The 15,769-nt window shown below is 40.6% G+C and overlaps 1 protein-coding gene across 1 annotated transcript in view; it reads left to right on the top strand.

Annotated features, from left to right (window-relative positions):
- Positions 1-15,769, top strand: part of COL5A2 (collagen type V alpha 2 chain) — a 166,680-nt gene that overhangs the window by 81,328 nt on the left and 69,583 nt on the right. The window contains exons 4-9 of the mRNA XM_075529347.1: positions 1,870-1,902; positions 3,335-3,367; positions 4,503-4,556; positions 12,243-12,353; positions 14,201-14,278; positions 14,956-15,000. Of these exons, the coding sequence (XP_075385462.1) occupies positions 1,870-1,902; positions 3,335-3,367; positions 4,503-4,556; positions 12,243-12,353; positions 14,201-14,278; positions 14,956-15,000 (354 nt within the window). The remainder of the gene's footprint in view (positions 1-1,869; positions 1,903-3,334; positions 3,368-4,502; positions 4,557-12,242; positions 12,354-14,200; positions 14,279-14,955; positions 15,001-15,769) is intronic.

Consider the following 15,769-nt stretch of genomic DNA (forward strand, 5'->3'; position numbering starts at 1 on the left):
TCTTTGGATGGATGCATGTCTGGTTTCTGTCTGCTGTTTTTATAAGGCAGAAGTGCTTGGGTTTAGGAAACATCCTACACTGATCTTACCTCAGCTGGTTGATTGCTTGTACTGCACTGGATTGCACATGGAAAGTGATTTCAATACATCATGGAAGATAATCCACTCTATCCATGGTCTACTGATTTAATCACATAATTGAATGATGAATTCAATGGATATTCAATACACCACAATTGCAATACATAGTTTCTTGGGACACTATTCAATCAATAACAACTATTATTTAATATGTTCATGCCATTTTAAATGGAATGACCCAGGTTAAGAGTTATCCATTGTGGAAATTCAGAAATGCAACCATCTTTCAGCACAGACCATATACATTCATTGGCTGACTCCTAGTCCTGGGGTGGGTTGTCTTCAAGCCTTTCAAGATTTGATCGCATATTTAATAAACTTAATTCCTAGCTAGAAGCAGATGATAAGGTATTTACCAGATGCTCAATGCAATCATTGGTGACCAAGAATGTCCAATGCAGTGTTATTTTTATTGTATAAATTAAAGCAAGAATGTAAGAGTACAATAATAGGGCATTAATGCAAAGTGCCTGTGTACATGATAAGAAAATAATAGGGCATTAATGCAAAGTGCCTGTATACATGAAAAGAAATCAAGACAACCAGTCTTAATTTAGTGATATAGTAGCGATTATATCCCAGTAAGTTTCATTTTTAGTTTCTTTTGTATACTCCCATTAGTTTCAAATCTCTTTCCTCTGAAAACATCTTATTGTTATAGTCAGATAAAAGAACAATATGTGAAGGGAGAAGTTAAGTAATTCTTAATGATTTCTTTAATGTGGGACAGAATACATAGATTTATTATTTGCTATCCCCAATTGTCCTATCAAAATCATTATGTCATAATATATTAATAAAGATTAATATCTTTAACAAGGGGTATATTTAGAATTTCCACATGCCTCCCTGAGGACATAGACTGATATATGATCATAATCTAGAAGATACCAAAATCTTTTGGAAGACATCTCCTTATGGAAATAATACCAAGAAATGTTTGATAAAATAGAGGCATATGGAAGTCCACTGCATCTAATCCTTATTTAACCTGCAAACATGCTCGTTCTGTAAGAAAACACTTTTAAGGGAAAAAAATAACCCTCTAAGAATGAAAGGGAATGCTCTCTCTTATTCATTATGAAACAAAATCTAATTTACCTGACTGAAGCTAATTCACAGCAATTGTAGTTCTTGTGTTATTTTTTTCCTATTCAATTGTGAAGATTTTTCTCAGAGATTCAGAGCTGTTACCTTTCTTCTGTGGTTTTCTTAACATGAGCACATGAGCACAAGGAGCTCCTTGGGTATTATTGCTCTGAGTTCTAAGGACGGACAGCAGGGAGCTTGGGAAGCGCATCTAACTCAGGGCTAGGTGGCATGAACTAAGCCTGTGGCCATCCAAATATAGAAAGTTATTTGGATTTTCTTTTCAGTCTTTTCATGGTTTTTTATTATGGTACTTTGACTTTACTTCTTTCCATCACAACCATATCTTTCTCTAGACAATTAGTTGGATTTGCTCTCTGTAAAACCTGAAGTGACACAACTACAAATCATTCCTTTTCCCTGCACATAAGGTTTCTCTTATTTTCAGGTCTTTCAGATGAGAAAATATTCTTTTTTAATATTAAAGATATCTGAGTCAATATGCTACAATTGATGGTTAAAGTCTTTTCTCATGTTTAATTTTTCTTATAAAAGTTCTCAGGGTTTTCTGTCATATTTGAATATATGTCCATGACAAACAAGATATTATTTTACTTGTTGAACTTTTTTCCTTCACAGGGACAAAAAGGAGAACCAGGACTAGTGCCTGTTGTAAGTATATATATATATATGTATATTAGTTTCATAACATGGGTATAAATAAGATTTTTAGTAGATTGCATAGATAATACCACACAACTATACTATAGCTAAGTGCATTAGTAAAACACAAGAGGAAAGCTAACTCTATCTTTAGTTTGTATTTAATGTTTTCTAGTTCTCTCCTCCTGACTTTACAGTCTCCTGATTTACAGGTAAAAATAAGAGTTTTACAAAATTAAATATATTTTGATAGTTAAGATGCATAATTTTTATATGGTAAGTAACCACATAATCTACATAGAAATGTATTGTTCATTGTTTCAGCACTCCTGGGAATATCATGTCAGCATTCTAGTGGAATTTTATGTTGCATAAAAATTCTTTAGACTTGTAGATTATGAAAAGGATATTATTAAATAGAACAAATATTCTCTAACCACCACTCTCTAAGACTTCACAGAGAGCTATTAAAGGAGTTATCACTCTCAAGATAAAAGAATACACTGCATTGACTTACATTGCAGTGTTTGCATTTTTTCTGTTTTTATCTCTATTAGCTTATTTCTCACACAGATTGCTTACAAGGGAATTGTGTCCTTTAATTAAAAAGAGTTCTATGTCATCAGAAGGTGCCTGGTGGCTTAGTAGGGTAGTCACTTTGGACTGCTCATTCCAAGGCCTCAGCTCTTACCCACCAACTAATCTGCAAGAGAAAAGTGAGGCTGTCTGCTCCCATTGTGATTTACAGCCAGAGAGAGAGAGAGAGAGAGAGAGAGAGAGAGAGAGAGAGAGAGAGAGAGAGAGAGAGAGAGAGAGAGAGAGAGAGAGAGAGAGAAGCAGGGCCAATTCTCCTCTGTCAATAAGCATCTGAATGGGCTTGATGAGTGAAGGATGTGTAATTATTATGGCTTAGGTTTAAGGTAAGGGAACATGTATTCATTGGTTTAAGAAACAACTGTTACTTCTCTTCTCTGAGCTCGTTTACTCATACGCATCATCCCCATTTCACAGAGCAGTAAACTAGCTCAGAGAAGAGAAGAGAAGTAAGTAATTCCCTGATGCCTCCTCTCACAGTGGAGCGTTCATTGGGTGTTTCCCTGCTCTTTGAGCAACCCTGCAGCCTAGTGGTCAGGCATGGGGCTGAGATCCTCACGGTGGTCTTTTTGAAACCACCAGCGGCTCCGCGGGGAGAAAGACGGGCTTTCTGCTCCTGGGAAGAGTTGCAGTCTCGGAAACCCAAAGGGGGCAGTTCTACACTGCCCTCTATCACTCAATGGCAGTGAGAGTTTTTGTTTTGTTGTTTAAGCTCATTGATTTGGGTATCATTGACAAACACAAAACTGTTTAAAAGAAATTCACTGTGGCTTTGGTTGTTATGATCTACTTGACTTTTGGGAACTCCAAAGCTTTCCTTTGACTGATTGTCTTGTTCCTTGTCTAGGTAACAGGCATACGTGGTCGTCCAGGACTGGCAGTAAGTATTGGCCGCCATTCTTCATGGGACTCATATTCTTTGTGGCATTGAAAATCCCTGCGGCTATTGTAACCGCAAGAAGATGATGTAACATAAATCAGTGATGTTTTGTTCTTAAGACAGCCTACCCCAAAACATCTTCAGGTTTCAGGATTACTTGACAGTCATGAATGACATAGAGGATTATATTGGATTGAGAAAATATATAAGGTAATCATCATAGAGAAACTAAAAGTTTCCTTGGGAATTTTTCTGTAGAGGAGAGTAAAGATGCAGCAAGTTCCATTCACAGATCTATAAAAGCATTTTAAGTTATTATCAAAATAACACCTCTTTTGGAACATAAATGCCATTTTTTATTTTCCAGGAAAAAAATGTGATTATTATTCTAATTGTGTTTTTAAATATACATTGGAGATGCCGCAGCATTCTTAATCCAGTTTTAAAAAAAGATAGGTGATGGTACATACACCAAAGTACCGGTTAAATGGCCTCTCTACTTGGTTCACCACAGCTTGAACAATGATGAATCATCAGCGAGAATCGTGTACTGATGTGAATGCAAACATTCCCTCAGATAAATTATATCATTTGGGGTTTGTTTATTTCTTTTTCCAAACTTGAACTGCAAAATTTTGTATGCAGAATTTAGTGAAAAGCACTAAATTTAGTGAAAAGAAACTTAGAGTCCTCATGACATTGCAATGACTGTTTCAACCTACTACGCTCCGTTCCTTGGGCCCCACGATGCTGTGACATAGCATAGCCTTCTTTGGAGCCCTAAGCTTCGCTGCTAAAATAAACAACCCTGTGGAGCCCTGGTGGTGTGGTTACGCACAGGGCTGTGATCTGCATGGTCGGTAGTTTGAAACCACCCACAGCCCCACGGAAGAGAGACTGGGCTGTCTGCCCCAGAGACAGGTACAGTCTCAGGTAAGTCATGCTGTGTTGGCAGTGAGTCTGTTTGCTGTTTCCTGTCTACACAGGGATTTATGTGCAATGATTTTATTCTCTAACTGAACTGAATCAAGAAGAAATTTTGCTATTGAATTTCTTTATCTGAAGCAAACCTTTAAGAGAAAAGCAGACAGAAATGTGACTACGAAGCAGTAACCGCTATTATTCTCTGTCTCAGGGGCCTCCAGGGTCACAAGGACCACGTGGAGAGCGAGGCCCCAAAGGAAGACCGGTAAGTTGGCAGCAGTTTGCCGTTAGGCCTGTGGATGGAAGTCGCAGTCCTCCCAGTGCTATGCCTCTCCTCTCTCTCCTCTTCTGACCCATACAAAGAGTCCAGATCATGAAGTGCTTCTGTCCCTCTTCTGCTGTCGAGATAATGGTCCATGCTAATCCTTGTGAATCTTCATTAGACACCACGGCTACGTTCCTGTTCATTATGTGGTCAAATGAAAACAAATTCAAATCTAAGAAACCTGATTTACATATCAGATTGCTTCCAGAAATTGTAATTCATCAGTAAATAATGGCCAAACTGTACTACCGCGATGCTGTGGTTGCCACAGTAATAATCAAGTTGAATTGAGAAGAAGATTGTTAGACAATTCTGTTTTCCTTCAAGTGGTTGAACACTGAACTTATTTTCCAAGTCATACCTCCCCTTTTACTGAGAAGAACCCCTGAAAGAGTAATTTGAAAGTCAACAACTTCATAGCCAGCACAAAGCTAACACTTTAAAGTTGAACTAATTAGCCTATGCCCTTGAGATAAAACCTGAGACTATTACATGCTTTTTCCCTTTGCATAACTATGAAATAATAATTATTTTCAAATCCATGGATTAAAATCCCTATTTTTGTTATTTTGATATCTCAATCCACATAAGAAATGCCTTTGCTATAATAATAATTCACATTTCTGTCCATGCTCTAATCAGAACATCTGTGCTCTTTAATGTTTCTGCCTCATGATTTTCGCTATGTATTGAGGGGTTTTGAGCCCCCTCAATCTACATTTGAGAGCCCTCGGAGCATCAGGAGCTGCCTGTTGGGCGGCAGCGGGAAGTGTGCAGTTTGACCCCCAGCCAGGCCCCAGGGGAAGAGGAGCATCTGCCCCCATAAAGACAGCTTCCGACCCTCCACGGGGCAGTTCTGCTCCGTCCTGTTGGGTCCCTAGAAGTCTGAATCTGCTCTGAAGCTATCATTTGTTTGTGTTTACTTTTTGTTTTAAATATATGCTTATAGGAAAATCAAAGAAATAGAGTAACAGGGAAACAACATACATTGTTTGGGTTAGCTGTCATCAAGTCGGCCCTGACTCAGTAATCTGATGCACAACAGAACCAAACACCGCCTGGTCCTGCACCGCGCTCACACGGTTCCTGTACTTGAGCCCGTTGTTGCGGCCACTGAGTCAGTCCGTCTCCACGAGGGCCTTCCTCTTTATTGCCGCCCCTCCACGTGACCAAGCACGATGTCCTTCTCCTGGACTGGTCTCTCCTGACAGCATGTCCAAGGATGGAAGACAAAGCCTTGCAATCCTTGCCTCTGAGGAGCACTCTGGCTGTACTCCTTCTAAGGCCTCTTTGTTCTTCAGCCGTCCATGGTCATTTCAACATTCTTCTTCGTTCAAGAGCCGCTATTCAAAGGCATCGATTTTTCTTTCTTTTTCAATGCCCAACTTTCACATGCATATGAGGCAACTGAAAATACCACTAGTGTTTCATTGCCTGAGTCCGACGCACCTCATCCTCCTAGTAACAGCCTTACTTTTCTTGTGCAGCAGATTACCTAATGCAATGCATCTTTTGATCACTAGACTGCTGCTCCCCCAGCGTTGAGTGTGGATCCAAGCAAGGCAAAAATCCTCGACAATCTCATTCTTGTCCTCGTTTATCATGATGTTACAAGTTGATCTAGTTGTGAGGATTTTGGTCTTCTTGATATTGAATTGTAATACATATTGGCTGCAATCCTTGTTCTTCATCAGCAGATGCTTGAAGTCCTCCTCACTTTCAGCAAACAAGGTTGTGTCATCTGCATATCTCAGGCTGTTAGTAAGCCTTCCTGCATCTCTGGTGCTGCATGTTTCCTCATATCATCCCACTCCTTTGGCTACTTCCTGAGTATGCAGGTGGAATAAGTGTGGCAAGAGGACACCACACTGACACACACTTTCTGGATTTTAAACCATGAAGGATTCCCTTGTTATGTTTACACAACATAGAGTCTTTAATATATAAAAGTGGGAACCAAAATATATACTAAATGTCCCCCCTAGAAACTTCTACCATAGGTTTCAACTTTGTTACTAGTTTATGTTTGTACATATTTTTTAGATATAGCATGATGTCAATATTTTTCCTATACTTGACCTAGGGTTGTGCATGCTGATTAATGAGAACATCACTAATTACATTAATGAGAGCATCATTAATTTTGTATTGCTTATCCAGAAAATGTCAATTGGTGAGGACAAAGATATATTCAGGTTACCTCATTCCCTATTCTTCATGGCTGGTTATTGTTAGCATCTTAAACACTGTTGGCCGCTCTCCAGATGCCCACTCAGGAGCTAGAATGACAGTGATAGGTGGACAGCTGGGTGGGCGTATAGAAAGTATTGTGCATCAATGCAATGTGTCAGAGCAATTGGTAACCCCCCAGCTCAACGTCCAGAGGAAGTTGCTATGAAAAAGTCTCAATACTCCCAGAATCCTTGGTTGGGATCCTCTGAATGTACTTTCCATCCTTCTTACATCTCTTCTTGTCCCTTCTTGAACTAATATATAATATGATTTATTTCCTACCTTGGTTAAGTTTGATTAGTAGAAATTAGTGAGTGAGTGGGTGTATTTCAGAGAAGAGAGAAAGAGAGAGAGAGAGAGAGAGAGAGAGAGAGAGAGAGAGAGAGAGAGAACCAGTCCGAGAGTTAAGAGTAAATAAAAACAAACTCCTTGGTTTTGAGTCCCATCGGGGCCACAGTGATGACCCCAGGGGGATCTGCGCAGGTGTGATTGGCTGTCATCTCTACAGCAGCAGTCACCCGGGTCCAAACCACTCAGCTGTCAGTTGGTTAGTAATCAAGAACACACCATGCATACCACTCAGGGAGGCTGGGGGTGGCGGGGGGAGAGTAAGGAGTATTTATTTATGAAGAATTAACTGAGACAATTGTGGCAGATAATCAAACAGCAATTATATTTCTCACAGGCTTCAGTTTTTCCTCTTAATGAATAGCAACTACTTCTTTATTTTTTAAAGCCTTGATCTGTGGCTTTTGCTGATTTTCCTAGCATAAATACTCCCAACATGACTGATTTCAAGCTATCAAGACGAGTTGGAACCAGATGTGTGTCACTGAGTCTCATGAGCCAGTGCAAATTATTGTCTCCAAAACACCATCCCTTGACAAGGTGCCTGCTTGTCAGTGAACTACCCGGACAATACTGAGGACATACGATGAGAACTAGCATGTTCGCTGGCTGGGAATTAATACCTCCCGTGACTATCTCTGTATCAGCAGTTTGTTGCTGTTTGGGGTTCATCTGGAACAATCTTTCCTCTACTCCTCTCTCTTGCCCTGTCCCCCACGCCCCTGAACATTTGGCCACAGGTATTAAAATGAACTCCGTGGCAGTGGGTTGGGTGTGGTTTGGGGTGGGTTATTGCTGTCGACACTTGGCCAGTAGAAACCAGGAATGTTGTTAAACACACTACAAGGCACAGGACATCCTCTCTGAACAAAGAATTATCTGAGCCCAAATGTCAATTGTGTTTAAGTTGAGAAATCATGTTGTACAGGTAAGCTTTCTGCAGTGTGCATTGGCAAAGGACTTGTAGGGGAGAAACTAGCGTTTCAATGGTCTTGTATGTCGGTAGTCACACTTCTTGTTCAGCAAAGCAGCTCCTAGAAGCCGTGGGGCTGGAGGAAACGCCATGGGCTGCTACTAATTTGTTGTTCTTCTTGTTAGTGCTGTTGAGTTGGCCCCTCCTCGCAGCTCTGTGTGCACTAGAATGAAACACCACCAGCCCTGCAGCATCCTCACAATTGTTCTTGTGGTGGAACGTGCTGTGGCTGCCCTGGGGCCAATCCGTTTAGTTGCGGGCCCTCCGTGTTTTCACTGCCCCTCCCTTGACCAAGCATGAAGTCCTTCTCCAGGGGCTGGTCTCTCCTAATATCATGTCCAAAGTACATCTGATGAAGTCTGGCCCCCTTGCCTCGAAGGAGCATGCTGGTTGTACCTGCCCCAAGATGGACTTGTTTGCTCTTTTGGCAGCCCGTGGCACTTTTGCTTTTCTTCATCAGCACGGTCATTCCAATTCAGCGATTCTTCTCCAGTTCTCCCTAGTTGAGAAGAACTAGATCCACTGCGCTCTCTGTGGTGCTATCCGCTGCGCCACAGAGCCTCGTTCCGTTTCCCTTACTTACTGTACAACTTTCACATGCCTCCCTCTAAGGTGGTTGGAAATACCATGGCCTGAGGCAGGCACGCCTTAGTCCTGAAAGCAACATCTTGGCTTTTCCACACTCGAAAGGGCTCTTGTGCAATCGATTTACCCAGCTCCATGTATCATTTTTGAGTTACTAATTTAGCATGTTATTTAATTGACTCTCACTGCTGACTTCTAAATTTCCATAAGTCTTTCTTTTTAAATTTTTACCCATTTAAGGAAAAAGACTTAGAATTTAACAAGATTGGCTGTTCTTGAAACTAGTTCACATGGTCAAAAGTTCAAACCCAAAGCAAAGCTGAAACTGCCTTCAGATGCGGATAGCAGTTTGTGGTTGGCTTCTGCCCTTCTACGCCAACCGGCATCCTGCTAGCCGGGAGATGGGCTCATTGTTTAACAAAAGAGACTTTCAAGATGCTTTCACAAATCACTAGTCTCTGTGCCCTAAGACTTGAGTTCTAATGATACACCTCACTTAGCCTCTTTCTGTCTTAATTTCCTCATTGTAATTGAGAAATCTACCAAATCTTACAAACTCTAATTTGATGAATGCTTTCGCTTGGCAAGATGCTATTAACCAGTGGTGACTTAGAGCTCTTGATGCGTCTGAGTCATTAATTATTTTTTCCTCCCGGACGTTTAAAGATTGCCACCTAGTGGCAGTATATAAGTACTTTATATTGCAGATTGCAGCATGGACTATTTACTTCAGTTTCCTGGGCGATGGGAGGTCATAAAGACAAAAGATACATTGGCCTTAATATAAACGTTATGTGATTCAGCTCACATCGAAGTATGAAACTATGTCATCTTTAGTGAATTCCAGAATTATCTTATGTATGATTCAAAATTAATTAATTTTTGGTCACCTGTAATATTATATATTATACTCATTTAATTTTGGATCATTTTATAAGTGTCCCTTCAATAGCTGCAGTATCAATTACTGTAAGAGTCAACTATGTACATGGGATTCCATGGAGATACTTATCAGTTTACAAAGCAAACAGAAAGCAAGCTATCCTAACAGCAGATGTTGACATACTGTTATTCATCATAGAAGGCTAGGGAAGGGTGCAATTTATTTCAGACTGCAAACATACCCAAATTTCTTCCACTCCCATGACAACAAATGTCATTTTTGTTTTATTCTTGTTTATTTTTTCTCTTTGGACACAGGTCAGTTTGGTAGTTAGTACCCAAACCAAATCTATTGCCATTGAGTCAATGTCCACTCGTTGTGATCTGGTGGGCCAAGTAGAACCGTCCATCAGGGCTTCGGAGGCTGTAATCTTTCCAGAAGCAGATGGCCACGTCTGTCTCCTGTGGAGTTATCCGTGGATCTGCCCCACCAACTTCTTACCATCCACACACTTCAGCCAGGGCTTCTCAAACCTGGCGATCAATTAGCGATTGCACATTTTAATGGGCCAAGAGTTTTCCCTCTAAGGTTCTGTGACTATATCAGAATATTAATTGGCTTGTGTTCATGGACAATATTGATTTTTAGTTCACACTGTCAACCTTTGTGTGATCTTGCATACAGCCTTGGGAACACTGTGTAGGGTCGGTCACTATGAGTCCGAACTGACTGAATGGCCCAGGGTTTGGCGCAGTAGGTCAAGCTTTGGGTTGCTAACTACAAAGTCAAATCCACCCACTAGTCTGGGGGAGAACATGAGATTTTCTACTGCAAAGATGTACAGCCTCATCCCCCTTTGGGGCAGTTCTACCCTCTCCTGTAGGGTTACTCTGGTCTGGTATCTAGCCGTGTGTTTAGGTTTTTTCTGGGCGGGTGGGGAGGTGGTTAGGAGTCCTAGGCACCGGTTCAAGTCAGCGTGTAGAGTAGGATCCCGGGGGCGGAAGGTTACGAGCTGGGTTGTTAGTGGTAAGACCATCTGTTTAAAACCACCAGCAACTCCTCGGGAGAAAGGCTAGTCTTTCTGCTCCTTTAAAATGTGACCGTCATTGAAAACGCATAGGGGCCATTCTATCCTGTCCTACAGAGTCAGGATTGACTTGATGACAGAGAGAATTTATTCTGTATAATGGAAAGAGTACAGCAAACTATCAATAGTTTAGGGGAATTGGTGTGGTCATAATGGATGTGAATATGTTTTTTAAGAAAAAATGTTCAAATATATTTTCAGGTTGTCATCTTTTATTTGAGCTTATTGATTTTAGTCTTCCAGAACGTGTTTTATAAACTAACAACATATATGTAAATGTTTGAATAAATTGAAAGAGAATATATTTCTAAATATTTACATCCTTCTCCTTAAATTACTTCACATAAACTGTCCTTTCTAGCAACTCAGCTTGCCCTAAATTCTCTTCCCTTGCTTAATCGGGCTGACATTTCAAGTCAGTACCGTGGGCCAGAAGGCATTCCCTATCTTTAAGCATGAAAGACTTCCTATACCTTGAAACTCCAACTTCAGTTCACTCCCCCTCTTTCTTCCTCAGTCCTTGCTTCAAATGAGCAGTGGGTTTAGGTTTTATGAGGACTTTCGTCCTTTCTTTCTCTATAAAACCCATTAAGACTCTGCAGGGTTAAAGAGAAAAGCCCCAAACAGTGGGGAGAGTGATAAGGCTGGGAGCGGGTGTGTGTGAGCAGAGCGTTCCCAGGTCTGAGGACGTGGCTGTTTCCTCAGCAGTATTCAGAGTGTGTGTTGGAGAAGGGAGGGAGTGGCAGCCAGAGACCAATGCTCTTTTCTTTGAAAACTAGAACTTGGCTGGGTCACTGTGTCTCCTGTTTCTCATCTGGTCCATCTCTGGAGGTAGTAAAGAAAATATAAGTTTGCCAGATGTCAAGTAGTACAAGAAAGAGGACTGAAATATGAAAAAGAAATTTATATGGAATTTCTACCACGTACCAGGAAGTATGCAAAGCATTAAACAATCAGATATTTTAAATAAACACAAACTCTTTCAAGTGAACTTCAACCTTTGAGGGGACCAGGGACTGCGAAGAGGGCGAAGTTTTAATTAAACAAGGGCATATATTGCAACTGCAATGTAAGACAGACTCATGAATTCAAAAACTATTTGAATGTTAAGATTTATTTTTAGGATGTCGTCTTTTATTTGAGCAGATATGCTTGCTTATTGACGTCACAGTCTTTCAGAATGTGTTTTGTAAGCAAAGACTTTTGCTGAGCACCAAAAGTCAAGAACATTTTAGAGTACAGATGGACTGGATACAGTTTTATGATGATACCAAGAAGGGTGAACATTGACGACTTAGCAGTTCAAGAGTAAATTCTTACCAAGACCATGATCTAATGGTAGAAGCTCTGACCAGTGCAGGCTGGCTGTGCTGAGGGACCTGAGGACACCACTGTGGAGTACCTGGATAGTTAGTATGCTTTAATTGTGGCTCACCACTAAGAAGCCTACACTTGCAGCTTTTTAACTAAGTAGATATGTTACAATGGGTTCTAATTTTGACTGACTTGTTTTTCTAGGGTCCCCGTGGTCCTCAGGGTATTGATGGAGAACCAGGTGTTCCTGGTCAACCTGGTTCCCCAGGGCCTCCGGGACATCCATCCCACCCAGGACCCGATGGGATGAGCAGGGTGAGTTGCGAGCATTGGTGAATGTCGTCCTTAGTACTGTCTTATTGATCTCGTGCTGCCATAACAGAAATGCCAGTATGGGAGGACTTCAACAAACAAGTTTATTCTCGTACAGTTTAGGAGGTAAGAAGTTCAAATGCAGAGTGTTAACTCCATAGGGGAGCTTTCTTTCTCTGTCGGATCTGGTCTTGTCTCTTTAAAGCAGCTGGAGACCTAGCATTCCTTGGCCATCTCCAAGTGTCTTGGCATGAATTTCCCCTGGGTCTAGGAGGTTCTCTGTCCAGGAACGCCTGGACCAAGAGGCACTCCTGTCCTGGCTCTTCTTTCTTGGTGACCTAGGTCCTTCAGATCTCTGTTCCCTTCTTTCTCTTTTTATCTCCTGTAAAATAAAAGGCATTGCAAGCCACGTCCCAGGTACACTCTCCTAGCATCAGATTAAAGTTTCAAAGGGATTAAGGAGGTTGCATCCCACCCTTAATATTTTTACGACTGATTGGTTTATCACATCAGATCACATCATGGGGCATGATTATGTAACTGCCACGTTGCTCATTACATAAATACCAAAATCAGAGAATCATGGGCCAGTCAAGTTGGAACATATCTCTCTGTGTGGAGACTATTCAATCTATGACAGGTAATATATTCAATGATTGATTTCTTTTTATGTTTTCCAAATGTGCTAATTCTGAACTTAATCCTGCAGTTGCAAGGTGGATGCAATGCTACTGTGTTCAATAATAAAACTATCCGATCCGCAAGGAGTTAAGAAAATTCCAAGTAGAATTTTTCTACTTTTGAAGTTTCAAATATATTTTTCAATGTCAGTTCTGAATTTCATTAACTGTATTCTTTCTCCTCTTGCTTCAAAAGGCCACTAGCTTTCCATTGGGAAAAAAACAGATAAATCCTGGTCCTTCAGCTATTCAATACTGTCAGAATTTGAACAAACCCTGTGCCGTGTCCTCCACATTTAAGATGACAAAGATGTGGTGACACATGGAAAGGCCCTTGAATTGCTACTATTTTTTTTCCTACTTGAGAGAAACTAAAACAAACTATCTTTAAGTCTCCACCTCTTTGAATTCATAGTTGCAGGCTTAGGAGATTTATGAGAAGACTGGTTCAACAAAGAACCAGATGGAACTCATGGGACCCCACTATAAAGAAACAGAATGAGCGAATTGCCAATGTACTGTGGAAGCGGCACTGGCAGCTTTTTCATATTGAAACCTGGAAACTCACAGGACTACTGGAATCTATAAAGCAAATCTGGTCAATTTGCAAACAGAGTTTTAAAAATTTGAATGCAAAGAGAACTATAATGTTCAATTCTTGAGCATTCAGAGATTCATTAAGAGGATAATAAAATTCTCATCAGTTTGAAATGTACTAGACATGAGCAAACAGGGGGGAAAGGGCACAACCTAAATGTGCGATGTGAAAGCTGGAATCATATCATGCATGTTTTGAAAGTATTTTTCAGCCTTTGTTCAGATCTTTGGCATGTTGTAAATGCAAGAGAGCATCAGATCAAAAGACTTAAACATGAAATCAATTAGACAGGCAAAATACTCCTCAGAATGATCCATGCTTTTATCAAATGTCAAGCATTGGACCCATTGCTGTAGATAGTCTGGAGCAACCTTGTGAGAAATGACTCTGGGGAAGAATGTTGGCTCACAATCACTTTATAAGGAAGAACAACTTGAATCTTTTCCGTTGCATTCAAGTCAAAAGTTCAGACTGATTCTCAGAAGAGTTCTAAGAACTCTGATGGATTTTTAAAACTACATTGATGTATCATTTTTTACTGTGAAATTAATATCAACACACCGCGTTTACAGCCCTTTTCAGCTCAGATGGCTGGGTTGGATGAAAAATCTGGACTTGGAAGTCAAGTGGGACTGATGCCTGGCTCTGTGGTAAGCATGCATTTTACTGATAATTAAAATAAAATGTAGCATGGAAGCACCCCTGCAAAAGGACCACTTGAAGCTATCTAGTCAAGAGATAATATGCGTTGTCTTAAATGCATTCTTTCATAGCCATATATGAATGAATTTTACAATGGCATTTTGTTTCTTTCCCTTTGGTCCACCTCCTCAAAATGTTCATGATTACATTGGGGAAGAGGTGGATAGAGTTTCTGTGTTTTAGATATATTTTGAGAATAAAGAAATAGCACAGCAATTTCAGGCCTCTAAATAATCCTAAACTGACACAATCTTGTCCTTGTTGCATTTTAACTTTGTGTTTAAACTATAAAATAATAATGGACCTTGAAGGTGAAGAATTAAGTAGACCTGGTTGTTCCTGTGTGCATGTTCCAGTGTAACAGAGTTACCCTCTGGGCACGTGAGGGGGGGTGTACAGACAGAGTGTTTCTCTTTGTAGCCCGGAGGGTGTACATAGAAACCATGCCAAGTGTCAATGTTCTCGAACGTAGCAGCAGTCCACGTAGACGCAGAGGGAGAATGTCACCATGCTTGGCGGTCAAACCTTTCCTGTTCCTGATTCGAAAGCTGATTCAGCAGGTTTGAAATGCCTGTTCCAATCCTCACAAAAACTATCCAATTGTTTCCTCTCATTTGTTTTTCAGGGTCCTATTGGCCCAAGAGGACCCCAAGGTTTACAAGGGCAGCAGGTGAGTCTTTGCACAGGAAACCAGACACTGTAGCAAAAGGGAAACCGAGGGCCGTGTGGCACACTGCTCTCCCAAGGCTTTAAAGTACGCACTATTGCACTTACTTTGAATAGCTGCACTTAATTAATTTTCACTCAGACGTACCTGCAGTATTTTTCTTTAATGTTTGTTTCTAGAACTAGATTTTTAATATTTGTGGCTTTGATACGATTTTAGTACCAAGAAGTATGTGCTTCTGTCTTCGATCAACACTGTTCCCTTTGAGGCACTGGGGGTGGAGTGATGGGTTGCTAACTGAAAGGTCAGCACTTTCAAGGGAGAATGAGGACATTTTTCTTCTCCTGTAAAGACTAGCCACCTCGGAAACTCAAAGTGGCCATTCTTGGCAGCTGTGGGGTCCCTATGAGTCAGAATCGACTCCGGAGTCGTGAGTTTCTTTTGAGTAATCGTCTATCATGCTGAACACTCTCTCAAATCCGCGACTTACCTTGCAGTATCATTAGCAATAGCAATCAAGGTGATAACTCCATAGACTATTTTGAAATATATTCCTAACACTAGATTTTCTTTATTCACCTTATGACGTAAAAATAAGCATTCGGAGCTATTTTAATATTTAGAGCAGGCACGAGGAAATAATATTTTAAAGAAAGAAAAGAATACTTATTGCAAGCAAGGATGCATATTGTCATTATGTCATGTGTAGAGTTTTGCTTCCAGTCATTTTATATTTCTGCCATTGGTGAATAGCAGAGCAGCAGTGTGCATG

This window comes from Tenrec ecaudatus, chromosome 13 (genome assembly GCF_050624435.1).
Source record: "Tenrec ecaudatus isolate mTenEca1 chromosome 13, mTenEca1.hap1, whole genome shotgun sequence".
Lineage (NCBI taxonomy): Eukaryota > Metazoa > Chordata > Mammalia > Afrosoricida > Tenrecidae > Tenrec > Tenrec ecaudatus.